The 20,128-nt window shown below is 36.2% G+C and overlaps 1 protein-coding gene across 5 annotated transcripts in view; it reads left to right on the plus strand.

Moving 5' to 3' along the window:
- Positions 1–20,128, plus strand: part of SLC4A7 (solute carrier family 4 member 7) — a 111,712-nt gene that overhangs the window by 72,312 nt on the left and 19,272 nt on the right. For all 5 annotated transcript variants that reach the window (XM_047874227.1, XM_047874226.1, XM_047874225.1 and 2 more), the window contains 9 exons: positions 2,184–2,290; positions 4,481–4,655; positions 8,221–8,354; positions 9,528–9,773; positions 11,418–11,523; positions 13,622–13,783; positions 14,177–14,290; positions 17,226–17,387; positions 17,571–17,822. In XM_047874227.1, the coding sequence (XP_047730183.1) occupies positions 2,184–2,290; positions 4,481–4,655; positions 8,221–8,354; positions 9,528–9,773; positions 11,418–11,523; positions 13,622–13,783; positions 14,177–14,290; positions 17,226–17,387; positions 17,571–17,822 (1,458 nt within the window). The remainder of the gene's footprint in view (positions 1–2,183; positions 2,291–4,480; positions 4,656–8,220; positions 8,355–9,527; positions 9,774–11,417; positions 11,524–13,621; positions 13,784–14,176; positions 14,291–17,225; positions 17,388–17,570; positions 17,823–20,128) is intronic.

The following is a 20,128-nucleotide window of genomic DNA, read 5'->3' on the forward strand; positions in this document are numbered from 1 at the left end:
ACTTTTATATATAAAGGCTCTTTGTTACTGAGTATTTCTTTTTTATTCTCCTCCCTTTCTGAGTTCTTTCATTGTATGTAATAGTTTTTCAGCCATGTCATCTGCAGTAAGATATTTTGATCTCTCCTTTTCTCCTTACAGCTCTAGTGTATTTTCTGTTGTCTGATTGTATTGGCTGAAATCTCTAGTAATGTTGAGTGGCAGTTGACTTTAAATGGGCATTTCTTAATTTGTTCCCAATTGTAGTTAGTGTCCCTAATGTTTCTTTCATTAAGTTACTGACATTGAAGCCAAAATACACATTTTATCATGCTCAGAAAGAATCCAATTAAAGTCTGTTTCATTGAAATTTTTAATGTAAGTGGATGTTAAATTTTTCAAATGGCTTTGTAGTATCTCTGGAGATGATTGTATGACCTTTGATCATTTATTGTGGTAGACCATATTAATAGATTCTTTAATTTGAAAACACTCTTGCATTGAATGAACCCAAATTTGGCTTCAGAATGCTGGTCGCCTACATCTAATATTTTAAGTTGTTTGCATCACTGTAAGTAGATTGGTCCGTAGTTTTTTGTGCAGTCTTCTGGCTTTCATATCTTTCTTCTATTTATTTCATATCTGTAAATTTTCCCTTCCCTGTTTTTTTAAAACTTTAAATAGCTAGAGTAATTTGGTTCTAAAAGTCTGGAAGAATTCCTTTGGAAAATTTTCTGAGCCTGAGTATTTTGTTGTATGGTGGACTTTACAACTTGCTTGTTTCTTCTGCAGTGATTGGTTTGTGTAAGCTTTCTCTGTTTTCTGGGGTCAGTATTATATTTTCCTAGAAAATTGCCTGTTTCCTGTTTTTCTGGTTTCAGTTTTGGGGAAATTATGCGTTCCTTTGTATTAGCCATTTCTTTAAGGTTTTTAATTTATTTGCATAGGGTGGTGTATGTACGTACGTGTGTGTGTGTGTGTGTGTGTGTGTGTGTGTGTGTACAAAATTTCCTTCAGTTTGAAGCTGCCTCCTTGTCATATCTTTTACTGTGTGTTAGCTAATGGTTTATCCTGTTTCTGAAATAGAGCAGCTTTTACAGCTTGTTTCAGTTCTCCTTTTTTAAAGAAGCGTTTTGTTTTCTAACTCCGTTTCTGCTTTTAGTGGTTTCATTTCATTACTTTCACTTCAGGGAAGAATCTGTTTTCATATTTCCTGAGCTGGATGTTTAATTCATATATTTGTATCCTTTTGTTTTTCTTAATATAAATGCTCAATTTTCTTGAATGATGGTTTTGTTATATCCCATGGATTGTGTTATGTAGTGTTTTCCATTTCTTTTGTTTTTTAGGAATTCTGTAGTTTTGTACTCTTCTTTCCCCTTTGAGCTAAAGTGTAATTTAGTTTTAATTTTGACATTTTCAAGCGCTAATCCTATGATTATAGATAAGTCTTGCTACGCTATAAATGTCGAACATATAAACCAAGTAGTGTAAGTTTGTAGCTCACCCAGGGTTTTTGACCAAGGGGATCTCCTGGGATGGACACCCTTCCCCTGTCCTTCTTTCCTTCTCACAGCTGTGTCACGCACAGCCCATTGACCGCTGACCTCTGGAGGTAACAGATTAGAAGTTACTTCCTTGGTCTTCAAGTGAAGGGAGGGGGAGCCTTTATCACTCACGCAAGTCTTGAATTAGTAATAATAAAATGTAATAGGAAATTGATTTTTATGAAAACGTGCTTTTAAAAGACAACTCTTGTGCTACTTTCATCTTCGGGGAAGTATTGTGGTAAAAGGAAAATGGCATTTACTTTTTTATTAACATAAAGTGTATTTTTCATTAGTATGAGCAATATTTTAAATATTCTGGTTAGAGAGATGCTGTTGGATATTTATTTTCCTATTACTGAGTGACAGTTTGAGATGGTGGGTATGAATGTGTTGTATATAGTATATTTGGTTTAGGATACAAAATATAAAAAGCCAATCAGTCATAAAGTTGAAATGTTAATAGAGACAAATATTACATAACTGTTCTAATGTGCAGTTCATTTCAAGTGGACGTTTATATGAGGTATCATTATTTCCAAGGGTATTGATTGGATAATGCAATCAATATAAGATCTCCTGTTCCCTCTAATTCAGGAGTGCCATCTGAACTTTTTGAAAACAGAATTCTGAAAATGTGTTTTTTGTGAAATTCAGGAAAAGAGGAAGATTCCTGTATTTCCCAATGGATCTGCCCCCAGCTCGGCTGAGACACCTAACGAGGCCGGTCATCATGCCGGGCCTGAGCTGCAAAGGACCGGACGGTGGGTACAAATACTGATTCAGTGTGGGTGTCTTTTGAGGACTAGGGGTTGATTTGATGAAGAAGGCATAAAAAGTCTTTTTCTTTGCAAGTATATGGAAGTTAATCTTGTACAGTGTTTTTTTTTTTTTTCTATGTTTAAAATGCATCATTATATAAGTGTATTTTGTTGAGGAAAATTATTTAAAACTAATTTTACTAGTAGATGCTTGGATTCTTTATATCAGCCTTTAACTTAAAATGAAAATATTATGGCCCATACGATAAGAATATTGAGCAGTTACATAGAATATAGTGTAATTTACATTACCCATTCAGAAGGTTCTTGAAGAAGGTGTGGAGTGCTATTAAAATTCTCCGTATAAAGTTACAGAATTATGGGAACAGAGAGGAATTACAACCAATAGTTTGTGTGTGTGTACATAGATTTAAAACTCTTAAGTGAACATTGTATCATGAGATAGTGTAAAATGAGACAGCAAAGCTAGTGAAACCATGGTAATGATCCCTGGAAACCTAGTTAGAAAAACTGTTGAAGGTGTTAATTTTGGGAATAAAAAATAGAAATATTGCTAGGTGCGAACATTGTCTGAAAATATTTTGTAGAATAGAGAAATGTTACGGTATTTCCATACTGTAGAAAAAAGCATGTGGATATTGATACTGTTGTCCATGGGTGGTGGCTGTGAAACTAAGATTTTGAACCTTCCATATTTGTTTAAGACATCAGGATACTTGATAACAGCCACATTATTAGGGGTATTGATGACATATGCCTAAAGGACGCTATCAGAGAAAAAGAACAACTGGCATACTGAACATAAAATTTAGAGAAACTTGAACACACAATTTGTTCATGATCTAAATATTAGTCTCTGCAAGTATCCCCGAACACTAGCAGTTACTGTTACTTCCTCGGACTTCAGGCTGAGATCGGGTTAGTCAGTGAGAACTACCAAGTCAGGCCCCCACTGATCTCACGGTCCGTCACATGAGAGCCTCATATAAACTGTTGATCAGTTGTTGATTTGATGATGTGGTTTCATTTTCGACATGATTATTGACACCTTTTTTTATTGCAAGTTGATTTCCCCCGCTGTCAGATTATTTACACAGTAACTTCTGTCAACTTGTCAATGTGCATTTAGTATTTAGTTTGCAATATTAACTTTTAAAAAGGTAGAATGGTAAACCTTGAAACATCCAAAACATTTTAAAGCTTAAGATTACTTTTTTGGTGTATTTTCTGCATAATGTATGTTTTATGAGTCACAAAACCTTTTTGAATTATTGATTTGTTACTATTTACTGAGTACCTACTATGTCCTGGGCAGTGTTCTAGACACTGGTGATAATGGCAGTGAACAAGGAAAAGTCCCTGCCCCTCACTGAGGCTTATATTTTAGTAGAGTGCTTTCAAGTTAGATGTATCCAAAAGTTAAATTAAAAAAAAAAACAAAAAAAAAAAACAAAAAAACACCTACATTGAAATGCTAAGGCTCTGATGTGCAAATACACATTTTAAATTTACCAATTTAAACCTTAGTTTTCTCCACATGCACGTGAACTTGAGTACATATCCAGTAAATTAAATACCCTGCATTAATTTTTTAGGCTTTTTACCTGGACCAGAAATATTTATGTGATTGAAGTAGTAATTTTAAAAGTAATTAAAATTACTCAATTCGCTACTGAGTCTAAGCACAGCATACTAGATTCATAGTAAAGGGTATCTGAGGACTTACGGTTTATATTATAATTGCCTTCCTGGTATTTCTGACACTTGCCTTTAAGATTTATAATGTAGATACTAACTGATAGAATTGCTTATGCATATTTTCTTGAATGGACTGTTAGGTTTTATTTATTTTTATTGTATATTTTCTTGTACATTTGTGTCTGAAATTACATTTACTCATATAAAATCATTTGCCTGCAGTCTTCTCAGTATATAGTCCATAAAATACAGATGTTTATGTGTCTTTTAACGTAATGAGATCTGCCTTTCCTCTGTCAGTGGATGAGATTAAATGAGTGTATCTTCTGTAATTTATATCGTGATTTAGCTAGGATATTAATTTCTGTTGACAAAACACTAGGCACCAGCAGTTTTATGTAGCCCATAGATTTAGTTTGAACTAGCTAGAAGCCTCTAGTGTACAGTTTGACGAGTTTCATCTCACCTATTTAGGCTTTTTGGTGGTTTGATACTTGACATCAAAAGGAAAGCACCTTTTTTCTTGAGTGACTTCAAGGATGCATTAAGTCTACAGTGCCTGGCCTCGATTCTTTTCCTATACTGTGCCTGTATGTCTCCTGTAATCACTTTTGGAGGGCTGCTTGGAGAAGCTACAGAAGGCAGAATAGTGAGTACAAAGATTGGTAGTGGCCAGGCTCTTAGCTCTTCAGAGGCAAGTGTCTGTGTGCATTTGTCTCACTATTCCTACTTTTATTTGAAGAGTCTACCCACAGCATGATTAACCTGTCCCAAAGCAGACTTCCCCCAAGGGTAATTGCTATGGAAAACATGGGGAAGCCATTTGAGCAGGAGAAGATGCACAGTTGAGGTAAAAAAAAAAAAAAAAAGAAAAAGAAAAAAGAAAAAAAAAAGAAAGAAAACAAGAAAAAGAAAAAACAAAGTTGATCCTGGCCTGCTGGATGAATGGTTTTATAAACTGAGTAAAAGGCTTGTATTGTCTTTGTTGTGGGGTGTGGGGAAGGGTTGGTGGTGGGAGACAAATTGAACTGGTTCTGGGTGGGTCCAGGGTGGGTGAATTTATCAGCGGGGCTACTTCATATCCTGTAAGGCATCATGGGATTAGTTAGAGCCCTGGGATTAATGTTAACTCATCAGCCCTGGTGGGTAGGCCCAGACTAGATAAGTAGCCTTTGCAAGTTGTAGAAAAATGGTGGATTTCTAGTGTTGTTTATTTTGCTGTTACTAAAATTGTGTAAAAGTAGCCAACGTTTTAATTGGAAAGTGTAACTGAAAACTGCATCCGTATTTTGATATGACTAAAATGAAAGTTTTTATGACTTTTTGTTCTTGGTAATGCTGTATGAGGGGCTGTGGGAGGCATAAGAGTATCCAGTGCCTTGTAGAATGTTGAAAAAGACTTTTTTGTTTGTTTGCTTAAATTTTAATGGAATTTAAATGAGATGGTTTGCAGTTCTTAAGTGTATTTTATTTAATTACATTTACTCTTAGGAGGAAATTCATTTTTTTCCAGATAAAAGGTGAAAAAAAATAGCCAGAAGCTAATTGATCATTATTCAGTTAAACTATTTCATGATCTGAACGTGAGACAAATTTGACAACTAAAATTTCCTTTGAACTCAATTTATTTTTGGTTGTTTAGATTCTTTTACCCCTCAATCATTTTATCAAGGAAATCTGTTTTTAATAAGTTGCTTTTTATGCGTTGTTGCAAAATATACATGTAACTCTGCTGGTCCCCCTGGAAATGCGTCTTACCTGTTACCATCGTGGAAACAATGCCGCTTTGCTTTTGGACTTTCCTGCACTGCCTGCCTTTCTCATCCTGCTGTTTAATGTACCCTGTGCCTGTGATGGTGCTGTAGGCATCGGGGGGACATAGACAAGTGTCAGATGAGCATGTGTCTTCTGTCCTCAAGGCTCCTAACAAGACAAGAAGATACGGTAGCATGTACCTAGGGAATACGTCATGGTGTGCTGTGGCACATGTGAATGAGATCAGGGGGAAGCTGTAGCAGGTGGAAGGACCACAGTGGGAAATCCGGAGTATTACCGAGGAAAGTGATACAGAGATGATGCGTTTGTTTTCAGGTGCTTTGTCGGAACGTCAAGTAGGAGGTACAGTTCCAGAGTTTGTACAGTGGAGCAAGTTTGTAAGGAGCAAGAATAAAGGTTGGGAATAGGTGACGGTGACAGGGGAGATCATTCATAGTGAGGGGAGAGGGAAAAGTACGGAGTTAACGTTTGTGGACCGGAGGAGGAATGAGACTGCGGAGGAAAATGGCCCAGCAGATGAGACACAGCACCACCAGAACTTGAAAAGAGGAATCAGGATGATGGACGTTTGCAAAAGCCAAACTAGAGGCTCTGAGAAAGAAGAAAGATTAGCATGGAGCGGTCACTGCTGTGCAGTGGAGAGGTACAGGGAAGACACTGGTAGGGCTTCTGGTGGGTAAGATGGAGGCTTCTGATTGTGGCCAGAGGAAGGCAGTGTGGTAGGGCTCTGGTTTCTTAGGGAGAGAGACCGTTCTGCTTGAGAATGAACATAAAAACCATTTACAAATGAGGATAAGACTAGATCTGGGTGAAGAAACTAGTGAATGTGCCAGTAAAGGGCTTGGGAGAGGAGTGGTGGACACAGTGGTGAAAGGAAGGGCTTCCTGCGACAGGTTCTGCCTTTTTAACACCATGTTGGGAAGGGAAGCTATTATTCTGTGCCTGTTTGCCCCCAGTTAGCATTTCTTTATTTGCCATCTGCTTGCTTCTCTTCTCGGTTTTTTGCTCTCTCTCGACACCCTGTAGACATTTTTTTCCTTTGCCTTGAGCTCTGCTTCAGTTCATTCCTAAATATGCGTATTCTGATTGAACCAAGTATTTTATAGTGGCTTAGCAGTTAATACGGGCCCTTTGTTTTGGCCGATGTATGTGAGTTTGGTCCTATTTTATACTAATAGTTGAATAATACTTTTACTGCATACTGTTATTTTGTGATTTTGATTTTGGAAGATGCTGTTATTGCTGCTGATAAGAATCTCTGCCATTTATTGAGTGCATTCTGTGTGTCAGCTGGTAGGCTGGTAGGTGTTTTCTCAAACACCGCTTCATTAAGTTCCCCCGGCTCTTACCGCTCCTGCTGAAAAATGACTAGGGTTGGGCTCGAAAAGTTTGAATAATGCCAGTGGCTTAGCATCTGGCAGTAAAGGGTCGTCTGCTCCAATCTGGTTCTGAAGCCCTGCTCTTCTGCTGCTGTGCTGCCTCCCACGTCCAGGCGGGGTGCTTCTCACGAGCTTCTTTTCCTTGCCTTTCCCAACGATGATGGGCTTTCCCCTTTCTTGATAGTGCATTCCAGTTGATCTTGATGTTGTGAGTGATGAACTGTTCTTTTCTTTCTGATCCCTCCCCTGTGTCTAGTGGCATAGCCTGTACCCCTTATCATCTAATTAACTAATGAGTTAAGATGTCCTATTGGTAGAGGCTGACGTACTAGCTTTGATTTACACTTTCTTGAGTCTTTGATTTTCTTATTTTACCTTTTTTTTTTACCTAGCTTTAGTAGTCACATACTTCTTCATTGAATGGTTGCTGAGTTTTTAAAGGAGATATTCCATCTATTTTATGTTAAAAGCATTTTATTTTTGATGTCTGTTGGTTAAGCCTATCATATAAGAGTAATTTCTTTGAAACGTGTGGAAATTGCTCTTTAGAAATCATTTTGCGACTGATAGGATCAGTTGTTAATTTCTGACTTACCTATCTGAAGGAGTCTTTTCTTGTAGCACACCATATCGAGTATTTAATGTTTCGTATTTTTTTAATGAGTTATTTCAGACATATAAAAATATGCACAATAACAAGTGTATTTGTACTCCCTACAGACTTAAGAGATAAAATACGTATAGATAGAGTTAGAATCTAGGCTTCTCTTCCATTTACTCCTCCCTCCTGCCTCCCACAATACTGAGTTCTGTAGAAAGGTTGATTGCAAAAGCTCACTTTTAATATGAAAACAAAGCAGTTTTCCCTATGTATTTGAGATGTATTTGTAATTGTCCATATTTAAAGTAGAAATTTAAGAATCAAAAGTTGTGTCTGCTTTGTGTGTTTAACTACTTGATTTGTGTTTTTATTTTTCAGATGTCTTATGTGTGTTTCAGTAGGTCAGAGATAATGTTTATGATGTATTACTTCTATTCATTTCTTTTTTCCTTAAACAGAGTGCAATAGAGTCTCTTTTTGGAGCATCATTAACTGGGATTGCCTATTCGTTGTTTGCTGGGCAACCTCTAACAATATTGGGGAGCACAGGTCCAGTTTTAGTGTTTGAAAAAATTTTATTTAAGTTCTGCAGGTACGTAATAGTTATTTACTTATCACATGTGTCTACATATGTGTATAATTATGTTGTTTATTAACTTTAGTTAAGTGCATTATATATTCAGTAGCTGAAAAAGACAGTATATATATTTTCAGTATTTGGGGGCTACTGTGTGGTTGACCCTACTCCCGTCCCTGCTATTGTACCTACCCCGTCACCGTGTGTATAAAATCAGTGGATTTGAGTCCTGGTCAACAAATCACTTGTGCAATAAAAATCCTTTGTGCTGGCAAGCATCAACCCAGCAAGAAGGAGTTAATCTAATTGTTGATTAGCTGGTATGTTGGTCTTTTAAAGGAATTTTAAAAAGAGGTGGATCTTGGAGGCTGTAGCTGACTTTGCCAATCAGGTCTATTTGGCAGAATGAATTTTAGCTGCCGGAATGAGATGTCAGTTTCCATTGGCAGGGTTCACAGTGTGGGAATCAGTTCTGGGTACTGTAGCTGGTAGAGTTGGAATTTGACATGGCCAATAGTATTCCTTTTGTGAGATAAATGCCATTGAATATTTTATTTAGCCTGAAACCACTTGATCCTATTAAAATATCTGATTCATCTGACTCATCTTGTTCTGATTGCTTCTTCACTGAACAAGCTGATTCTGATTCCAATCTGGCATGCCAGCTGCATAGACTAAGACAGAATGCAATGACCTGAAGTGTTCTGGACTCTGTGGTCTTAAAGTAATTTCTTATTTGAAATTGAATTTACAAAATGAAGTCACTTTCTGTGGCGATACTGGTGGCAGAGGAGATGTTAGTGATGGCTGTGGAGGAGACGGGGTGTGGTTACCATGTTAACGTAGAGCTTCCGGGTCTTTAGAGAGTCCCATGTAGTTCTGTAGACTGCACGTCTGTCTTCTACTCCTCAGAACTGATTTCTAAAGTGTGGTCTTTGTTTTTGAAGTACTGATTGCCTAGTGGATTTTCACTGTAAATCTTTTATATAAGTAAGCTGTTATAATTCTGTTATCTTCAGTTGCAGCAGAAACATACCGAGGGCTTTCTTTAGTCGTTATTCTGTAATTTACTCTTTTTAGGAAGCTTATGTTTTTAGACTCTTGTTATTGCTTGTTGTGAAAATCTTAATTACAGATATACACTGCTGTGTGTGTATGTTGATCATGTCACATTTTTTCCCTAAACAGAGATTATCAGCTTTCCTATCTGTCTTTAAGAACCAGTATTGGTCTGTGGACTTCCTTCTTGTGCATTGTTTTGGTTGCAACAGATGCGAGCAGCCTTGTGTGCTATATCACTCGATTTACAGAGGAGGCTTTTGCAGCTCTTATTTGCATCATATTCATCTATGAGGCTTTGGAGAAGCTCTTCCACTTAGGAGAAATATATGCATTTAATATGCACAACAACTTAGATAAACTGACCAGCTACTCGTAAGTGTTTCTGTTTTCCCCAATATTATTAGAATGTATTTTTTGCAGCAATGTCTGAGCCTAAAAGCATTTATTTTGCATGTGATGCTCATGGTATATCTAGCTGTAACTTACCCAACTAGCCATGTGGAGGCTGATTTGTTTGTTACAGATGAGACTTGACCGACGCACTCAGTAGGAACATAAATACAGTTGAACAAATTCAGTCATTTTTATTTCCAGAAACAACTTTCTCAAATGTGTGTATTTTTGGTCTTCTGTTTGAATTGGATCAATTTAAATGCAATTCTTTGGCAACTAAGCACTGTATATTTGAATCAAGCAATTTTGTTAGATCTTGTGTTCCATCTAGTATTCTGTAACCAAGTCCTGAATGTAGGACGCAGTGATTTTTATATTCCTCGTAGTTTGCATTTTCATTAACATTTTTGAAGTCTGATCATTTTTATTTGAAGTTGTTTTTACGGTGTAATTTCAGTACACTCTGATGCTGTTTGGTGGACCGTTTGCTTTGTGATAAGAAAAGCATGAATTGAACATCTTTTAAGACTCTGGAATAAAATAGGATTTGAAAAGTGATCATAATAGTTACAGAAGATTGACAGATGTATTCAATTAAAAGTCTAACATATCTAGGTAGATGCCTGTATTTGCTGTCGGTAGCATATAGCATTTAGTATAAATGTGATCCTGCATTTGATTGACTTGCAAGGAGAAAGTGGTTACCAAAATACTGGGGTACAACTGTGTAGTGCTGTTGCATAATTCATATCACATTTGACTTAGTTATTCATATCCTAGCCCCTTTTGTGTATGAAGAAACAGCCTCATGGAGGTTAAAACTTGCCTTGGGTCAAACACAGCTAGGAAATGATAGAGCATGGAATGAATCCAACGTCCAGCCTCTTGCCTGTTCTTAAACAGCTGATAATCTAATTGGGAATATTCCTATGTGTTTCTCCTTTTTATTTTTTAAATCCACAGTTAAAGATTTCTTTGCTTGTGTGTGTGTGTGTGTGTGTGTGTGTGTGTGTTTCTAGTTTTTCTTTAGGCGAGTGAGTTCTGGGGATATAAACTGAACTTTCCGATCTCCTTATGACTTTCCTAGTTCTATCCTGATGAAAAATTGTTTTTCATTTATTTCTTTAAGAATGAAACTTAAGATCCATAAAGGATGAGCATGAGTAGGTAGGGCTTGTCAGAGTACAAAGCGGAAATAGGAGTATCTCTGTATTGGGAGCTTTGTGCTTCGTTTATGTGTGCCTGGGGAGGCAGAGCTGCTCCCGTGGGGGTCAAGTAGGTAAGATTTAGTAGAGTGGCCTTACTAAATATGGTAGTATCTTGTCAGGTTTTAAAAGAAAATAGCACTGCCCCCCCCCCCCCCAAGGAATACATCTAACAAGTTTCATTAAGATATTCTTTAAAATATCATTGTATTGATATTTGTATTCGTTACATTTTATGTATATAAGGCAAACCTCGTCTGTTCCATTGTTTCTGATGTGTTTTCACTTTGTAGTCTCCATGCATTGCAACATGGGGAGAAAAGTTAGATTAAAAGCTACCACATTGGGTGATTGATATAATACAATCTAAACATGAAATGTAGGATCCTTAAAATTTTACCCTGTTCTCATTTCTCAGATGTGTATGTGTTGAACCCTCCAACCCTAGCAATGAAACCCTCAAGGTGTGGAAGGAAAAGAATTTAACAGCACATGATATTTCCTGGGAGAATCTCACTGTTTCTGTGAGTACATTATGAGATAAAGGATTTTGCAAATAATAACCTAGTTCTTTAGCTTTTTCTGAGTAGACCTACATTTTCTTCTTGATTAGTAGTTATGGTATGTTTTCAGAACACAGTGTTGTGTTGACCAGATAGGAGTTACCACATGTTTATGTATCACACAGTAGGCTGCAAAGAATGAACCCGGTAAGGGGGATAAAAACGGACTAAATATGACTTCCAAGGTATAATTATTAAAAAGATGTGCACATACTTCTGGTTTCTCGTTCCACGTAGATTGATAAATTCACGGGAGGTGTTTGCTATGACTGTGGTTGCACATACTGGAGTTGGCAGTTTAGAACAGCCCACATCTTCTTGTCCTGCTTGCTCTGTATCAGTTCATCTGCTCCATGAACAGCTTATTTAGAAGATCCTGAGTGCTTTCCTCATGCCTCAGTGTCAAACTAAACCTTGTTCAGAGACTTGTAGAGACTTGTAGAGACTAACGTAACTTAAGCGCCTCAGGAAGGAAGAAGGACAAAAAACATGCAATGAGCACCTACTGTGTACTGAATACTATTACGTGTTCTTATATTCTGTTGGGGCATATTGTCCTAGCTGTAGAATATCTGTTTTGGGCACTTCCCAGATTGGCATTTGAGATTAAGTCATAAAGTGATTGTAGCAATATCAAAACCAAGATCCCCTGAGTTTCTGTGGTGCTTTTTATATCATATAAGCAATTTTATATAAGCAATTGTAGGCCATTTTTTTCTCACTAAATATAACTCCTAACTATATCATTGGAAGGATATCTGAAATTTTATCTCATTGATAATTTATGTCTCTATGGTCCAGTATAGTAGCCATTGGCCACGTGTATCTATTTAAATTGAAGTTAAATACATTTAATTAAAGGTTCAATTCTCAGTTGCACTAGCCACATTTCAAGTGCTCGGTCACCTCGTGTGACTGCTGACTGCTACGTTGGCCAGTGGAGACATCGAACCATCATCATAGGAAGTTCTGTTGGACACTGCTGACTTAAAGCATTATATATCAGTAATCAACTTAGATTCATGCTTGACTGCTTTCTATTTAAAAAGTCATTTTCGCTACGAAAGAGGTAGAGTTAACAGAGTTGCTCAAATGAAAGTGATTTGTTTAAAAAAAAAAAAAATCTCATTCCATGGTGAATAGGAGGTCTTGATATTATAGATACAGGTCTTTTTGCTGTGTCTTAATATTCAAAAGGCCTGGGTTTTGTTTTGTTTTGTTTTTTGTACTTTTAGCTTTTATTTTTGTGAGCCATATTGTAAATTTGAGGCTTTACTCATTTCAGCACATAGAAATTGAGAATAATGGAACCTGAGACTATTTTTCTCTTGGTAAACCTGAGTTGTGTCGTTAAAACAAGTCTCATTAGAATATAAGTAAGAGAAAAATGACGTTAGAGGCATATGTCCTTTTTAATCTCTGTTTGCCTTTATTTTTTTTCCCCAAAAGGAAAATCTGGTCAAAATATTTCTATTATTGCATTTATATTATGCTGTATCATTAAGTTATTGATTTTTTTTAAATGGAAATACTGTTTGAATGATTGATTTACTGCTCCTAGTCCCATGCTTTAATCCTGAGTCTTGAGTGAAGTCAGAAAAGCCCAACAACTTTTTAGTCCTCATTTGAACTTGGCACTTTTGTTTTAAGTGACTTGTTTAGAAGTAAGGGAAAGATAGTAAACTTGTGGGCCATCAAGAATGCATACAAAGTGTTCAGAAATTACTATTCACTCTGAAGCTTTCACTAAAGAGTATGTGGAGTTGAAAGAAAGGACTGTGTGATGTAACTTGGCAAAATACTGTATTTTCGTTCAGTGATTTAAGATTCATATATTTTTCAAACTATAGCATCTCTGAACTCAGGGTATGTCTTACGGTTGATGATGTGTTAAAGTTGACTTGGCAGTGTTTTTTCTTCCTAAGTAAAATATAAAATAATGGCCTGTCTTCAGTCACTAGCATCTTAGAGTCAATAGAGTTCATTAGTAATTTATCTGAGAATCTTATTCTCTCCTTTTTCTATTTTTTCCTCCTTCCCTCCCCCTCCTCCCCCCCAGGAATGTAAAACCTTTCATGGTGTGTTTGTAGGGTCAGCCTGTGGTCTTCATGGACCTTATATTCCAGATGTGCTCTTTTGGAGTGTCATCTTATTTTTCACAACATTTTTTCTGTCTTCATTCCTCAAGCAATTTAAGACCAAGCGGTATTTTCCTACCAAGGTAATTGGGATGTGATTTTGGAGTTCTGGTAATATTCATGTTTTTAGTTTTTGTTTCTCTGGTTTATTTCAAAACTGTAATAAATTGTTTGAGGTTAATACTTGATGTCAAATAGGTGTAAAGCAATTACTTCTAGAGAAAGATGCATATTACATGTCTGAACTAATAGTAGGAAGATCATGGTGCCATGAGGGATGGTAGGTTAGTTGTGAAATGTGTCTTTTATCTTTTTGAAAGTATACTAGAAATAAATGTACTTCATTGACACATTATTACTAATTAAAAACCTTATTGACACTTTCTAGTGGCATATTTTAATGTGAAAGATATGAATTATTTAGAAAGGACACACAGTTTTTCTGTGTTTATTTTAACTTGATCCTTTTAACATAGGTGCGATCGACAATCAGTGACTTTGCTGTATTTCTCACAATAGTAATAATGGTTGCAATTGACTACCTTGTAGGAGTTCCATCTCCTAAACTTCATGTTCCTGAAAAATTTGAGGTAAGGGTTAAAACATTTGGTTATTTGTTACATGGGAATACCAGATTATTTAAAAAAAATTTTTTTTAATGTTTGTTTATTTTTGAGAGAGAGAGAGGGACAGAGTGTAAGCAGGGGAGAGGCAGAGAAAGAGAAAGAGAGAGACAGAGACAGAGACAGAGACAGAGACAGACAGAATCTGAAGCAGGCTCCAGGCTCTGAGCTGTCAGCACAGAGCCCAATGTGGGGCTCGAACCCATGAACCATGAGATCATCACCTGAGTTGAAGTTGGATGCTCAACTGACTCAGCCACCCAGGTGCCTCTTAAAGTGGGACACTTTATAAAAATATATATATATTTCTCACATACATAAAAAATGACAAGATGAACGATCTCGCGGTCCGTGAGTTCGAGCCCCGCGTCAGGCTCTGGGCTGATGGCTCAGAGCCTGGAGCCTGTTTCCGATTCTGTGTCTCCCTCTCTCTCTGCCCCTCCCCCGTTCATGCTCTGTCTCTCTCTGTCCCAAAAATAAATAAACGTTGAAAAAAAAAAAATGACAAGATGAGAAGAGACAAATGAATCTACTTAGGAAACAGGCAAGAAGGTATCCAAGTTAGTCCCATGAGGGAAAATGAATGAAAATATTAATGGTAAATAGTTGGGAGTCATTTAAAAACTTTGACCCTCCAGTCATAGCTGGAGTTTGATAAGGAAGTGACTCAAACTTGAATTTAAAAGTGTAACAAAGAGATTCTAGCTAAATTTCTAGAAGGGTGGTGAATCTGATAATGAAATGGAATTCTGCATGTATCGTTTTCCAGCAAAATCAGGAGAGAATCAAATGTATTCTTCAAGGAGAAAAATGATACTTAGCTGACCAATTAGAAACCCTTTGCTTCCATCGGCAGACTGTAGTTATGTTGTACATAACAGACCACAAGTGTATTACAGCATCCAAGAATTGTTTCCCTATCTAAGTAGGAGTTGTTAACTTTTGAAGTTTCTGGGGTTTTCTTATAGTTGAGTATTTGTGTCACTGGTTATGTTTATATTTATAGCAAATTATATGACTTCTTTTAAAGATAGAAGATTTAAAGGGGATTAGAAATAAGGAATACAGTGAATATAATTTTAGTCTGTTTTTTCTTTCACTGGAGGAAAGAATTATTTTTAAAATGAGTGGCCTCCAAAGTACAAGTGCATGGGTGGAAAATGATCCACTAAAATTATATAGAAGGTCTCCTTATATTTTTATTTAAAAATAAGAGAAAATTAGCTTTATAGTATTTACTATATGAATTTTACTATGGAGCACCATTAGTAACGTAACACATAGATGCGTATAGAGCCATTGGATATACTCATTTTTATTCAAATTTTTAAAATTCTGCTGTTGAAAGTATATAATAAAATTTGGATACCTTTGTTTAAAAGCATAGCTATTGAACCACTAAAGATTTTAGGCCTTAATTAAGAGATGAGTATATGGAACTCATTTTATTTTTACCAAGTCTTAGAAATAAATGTAACTGTAAATTAATACTGGTTCGAAATATTGATGTAATTTCCTGCAATCCTGGGCACAGTGCCTTATTTTCATTCCTAAATATATTTTTGTTATCCGTTCAATGATCTAGCTTTGCAGTAGCAAACTGATTTCAAGGGTCATAAGATGCATTGGGGAAGTAAATCAAGGAACACTTAAGAATTGTGCATTGTATAGGTAAAATATTTTTATTCAGGTACAGTATTGGATATTAAGCAGTTTAATGTGTATCAGTGTGGGAAAATTAGAATACCTGCATTTGAAAATATTGAATTTCCTCTATGTGTTGACAAATGTTTTCATGAAGAAAAAACAGGCTTAAGGTGAAGTTTAGGTAGTGAAAACACTTTTAGATTTCAATATATCCAATGCCCTCCAAGAAAACTAAAACTCTCTTAAGATCTTTTAAAATTTTTATTATGAAACAGATGTTATGTTTCAGCATCAAAATGTATTTGTACCAATTTGTCAATAAATTTCATAAAAAATAAAAAAATTAAAAAATTAAAAAAAAATAAAATAAAAAAAATAAAAAAAATGTATTTGTGTCTAATAAAGTGCCAGGTTTTTGTCAGTAGATGCTTTGGAAAAGTATGTCCTGAGGCCCCAGTTCTGATTTAGTACTGACCCTGCTGAGATCACTAGTCTGCAAGATCTTCAAAGCAGTTTAGTTTAGGGGTTGATCTAGGCAGTAGATGGACCTCACTTTATTTGAAGTAGGTTAGGAGCCTGTTGAAGTGACACTCTGCTTCACTTACCTATTTGTCTATAACAAACTTCCCCAAACATTAAGCCTTTAAAACAACAATCCCTCATTTGTTCATAAATCTGTGGCACTTGGTACTTAAACCTAGTAGGGTAGAGTAGGGTCTCTTGGTTTGGGATCTTTTGTGTGGCTGCAGTCATCCATTGCCTTGATGGGGCAATATACTCCATTCAGATGGCTGAAACAGCTGGGGTAGTTGGCTCCCATCTCTCTCTCACTTTATTGTCTCTCATCCTCAAGAAGACTTATCCAGGCTTACTCAACAGCTTGATCTCAGGCTTCCAAGAGAGTTAGAGAAGAAGCTGCAAGGTCCCTTGAGATCAAGACTCAGAAATCACACATTTCACTTTGGCTTTATTTTGTTGGCTGAAGTAAACCATAGAGACATCCTAGGTCCCAGGGGAGGAAATGGATCCCACCTCTAGATGGAAAGACTGACTACTTGCACTAGCGACTTGCATCGAGGGATGGGAAGCATTCTTGTGGCCGTCTTTGCAAGTAATTCCCTCATATGTCCCAAGATTTAATTTAGTCCTTTTTTGATTCCTTGGCATTTCTTGGAATAGACACAACCTATGATGTGGAAATTTGTGCAGTAGGAGGGAACTTCTTCCTTTCTATTCATCTTTAATTTTTTAACAGCCTACTGATCCAAGTAGGGGCTGGATCATAAGCCCGTTGGGAGAAAATCCTTGGTGGACTTTGTTAATAGCCGCTATCCCAGCTCTGCTTTGTACCATTCTCATCTTTATGGATCAACAGATTACAGCTGTCATCATAAACAGAAAGGAGCACAAATTGAAGGTAATTTTTACATTTTGTGTCAGGTGTTATTTCAAGAGTTTGAGGTGTTTACATAATAACTAGAAAATTGAAAGATGTGAGGTGGAAGGAAATTATTTTTTCTCTCTTTATGAAGTAGTCTAGTCCTTTAACCCAAAAGAACAGTTTAGACTTACAAGTATTCATGTTCGTTTCACTTTCCAGAAAGGAGCTGGCTATCACCTTGATTTGCTCATGGTTGGTGTTATGTTGGGCGTCTGCTCTATCATGGGACTTCCGTGGTTTGTGGCTGCAACAGTGTTGTCAATAAGTCATGTCAACAGCTTAAAAGTTGAATCTGAATGTTCTGCTCCAGGGGAACAACCCAAGTTTTTGGGAATTCGTGAACAGCGAGTTACAGGGCTAATGATTTTTATTCTCATGGGCCTGTCTGTGTTCATGACTTCAGTGCTAAAGGTAAAAATCTCTTCACCGCAGTGTTTTAAAATCTTCTTTGTTACAAAGTGTATATGTGGTTGTGTGAAAATGGAACATTAAAATAGCTAAAATTAGTTTCATTTTCTGGAACTTATTTAGAAAATAATATTTTGGCAACTGGTATTTAGTACACTAGGCATTTCAGTGTTAGATGCATCCATTTTAGAAATATTGTCAAAGGATAGTATTAAGGACTATAGAGTTTTGGAAGGAGTTAGTCCATGTAGCTTATGATCTAAAAGAAGAATATACCCAGAGAATTTTATAGGCATCTTAAAGGAAGTAATATTGAAACATGGATGAAACAATTCTTTGACCAAAATATGAAAATAATATTGCTGTTAAATAAATAAGTGCGTTATTTCTGATAAACTAAATGAAATAGAGGTAGTAGCACTCGTTAGAAAAACAAAAACCACTAATATAAATGAAGCATGCAAGAAATTAAACTTTATGTTAAATATCTTTTACTTATATCTGACTTTTACTGTATATATCTTATTGAATCTAGTGATTAAGAAATGTAACAATAACAATAGCAAGTGTAGTGAAGTACCTAATCTGTAATTTTCTGTTTATTATGGATGAACTCAATTCCATTTTTTTCCCTTGGTGTTGTAGTTATTTTTATTGCAAAGAAAATTATTCAGTTAAGAGTTGTGTCCATTTATACATTAGGGCAGAAACTTAGAGCATATATGTATGTTACCATATTAACTAAAAAAAAAAAAGTTAAATACTAGAATTCTTTGGCCTTCATTTCATGAACTTTCTAGTAACCAATTAATTCACCAAATATTTGTTGAGTACTTACTGTGCTATTAGGACTAGGGAAATAATAATAAACAGGATACATTACTGTCTGCTTTTAAGACCTTGGCAGTCTAGTTAGTTGGTGAAACAGGTAAATGGGCAGTTACTGCCTAGTGTAAGTGTATTGTTAGAAGTACTTGGCATAAGAGGAGGAATACTTAGTACCTCTTATGGGGATATTGTCCCCTATTAAGGTAGGTTGCCTTTTAAATTTTTTAAGTATTGACTGCGTATAGGCAAAAAATTTCAAATAGAACAGCAAGAAAGCTCTAACATGAAAAGTTAGTCTCCCAGTTTTCCCTCACTTTCTAAAAGCCGCTCTCCAGAGGTAAACTCTTTTTAACTTCTCTATTTCTTATTTTGGTGGCTACAAACATTCTAGTTTTACCTACTTTCATAATTTTACTTTTTACTTTATTATTTTTATACTGAATCTCTTTACCTATAAGACAGTGAATCTCAAAAGTTTAGTCCAGGGACCTCTTGGAGTTCACAAAAGCAAAAGTGTTTGGGGGGAGCATGTCCACAGTACCTGTTAAGAACATAAAGGGGGTTCTGAGACCAAAAAGCCTGGGAGTCTGTCACGTAGGGGTGGATGTTTCATGAGGATTTAGCACACTTCAGTGTCCACTACCCGCTCTCCCAACTGTCACCTGCGTTGGGTTGATTCTGTTTTTAGCTTTATTGTAATGGTTACTAACATTTACTTTCTCTGCTGTAATTACAGTTAAACTGTCCATGCTTTTTTTTTTCCCTGTACGTTAAATTATAAAAATGTAAACCTTCTGGGAACACATAATCAGCATTATGATGGTATGATATGTATGTTCACTGAGAACTAAGCAGTGTGATCTCCCTGCGTGGAGACAGAAATAACCCTATTTCACTAATCTGCTGCTGCTGTTTAAGAGTAAGCGCCCAAGCCTTAGGACCCAGTGTTTTCTTAGTGTCTGTTAACTTCCCTTACTTTGAAAAAGAAAATTGCCACTTTTTCTTACATTTCTTCTTTGTATTGCTAAAGGAATTCCTGGAGTAATTTTTTTTTCCTGTGTGATGCCATGGGTGGTAAACTTTCAGAGTTCTTGCTTGTTTCAAATTATTCTCATATTTGATTGATAGACATGCATTTCAGTGTTCAAAAAAATTTTTTTTGAGATTATCTTTTCCTATAGATCAGTGGTCCGAATAATATGTGTGATAGCTCTTTGTTTTTTGTAACTTCAGAGGCACTTTTTTCCTTTCTAGAAGTTACCACAATTTCCTTTTTACTCCTGGTGTTCTGAAATTTCACTGGGATACTTAGGTAAATAGATGGATAGAAGACTTTCATTTATCCTACTTGTCTCTCGATGGGCCATTGTTCTCTGGAAACTTACGGGAATTTTCTGCCAATTCCCGTTTATTTTGTCTTCTCTCTGTTAGGTATTTCTTCAACTTCACTTAGGTAGATACTAGACCTGGATATGTTCTCA

Source organism: Prionailurus viverrinus, chromosome C2, assembly GCF_022837055.1.
Source record: "Prionailurus viverrinus isolate Anna chromosome C2, UM_Priviv_1.0, whole genome shotgun sequence".
NCBI classification, from domain to species: domain Eukaryota; kingdom Metazoa; phylum Chordata; class Mammalia; order Carnivora; family Felidae; genus Prionailurus; species Prionailurus viverrinus.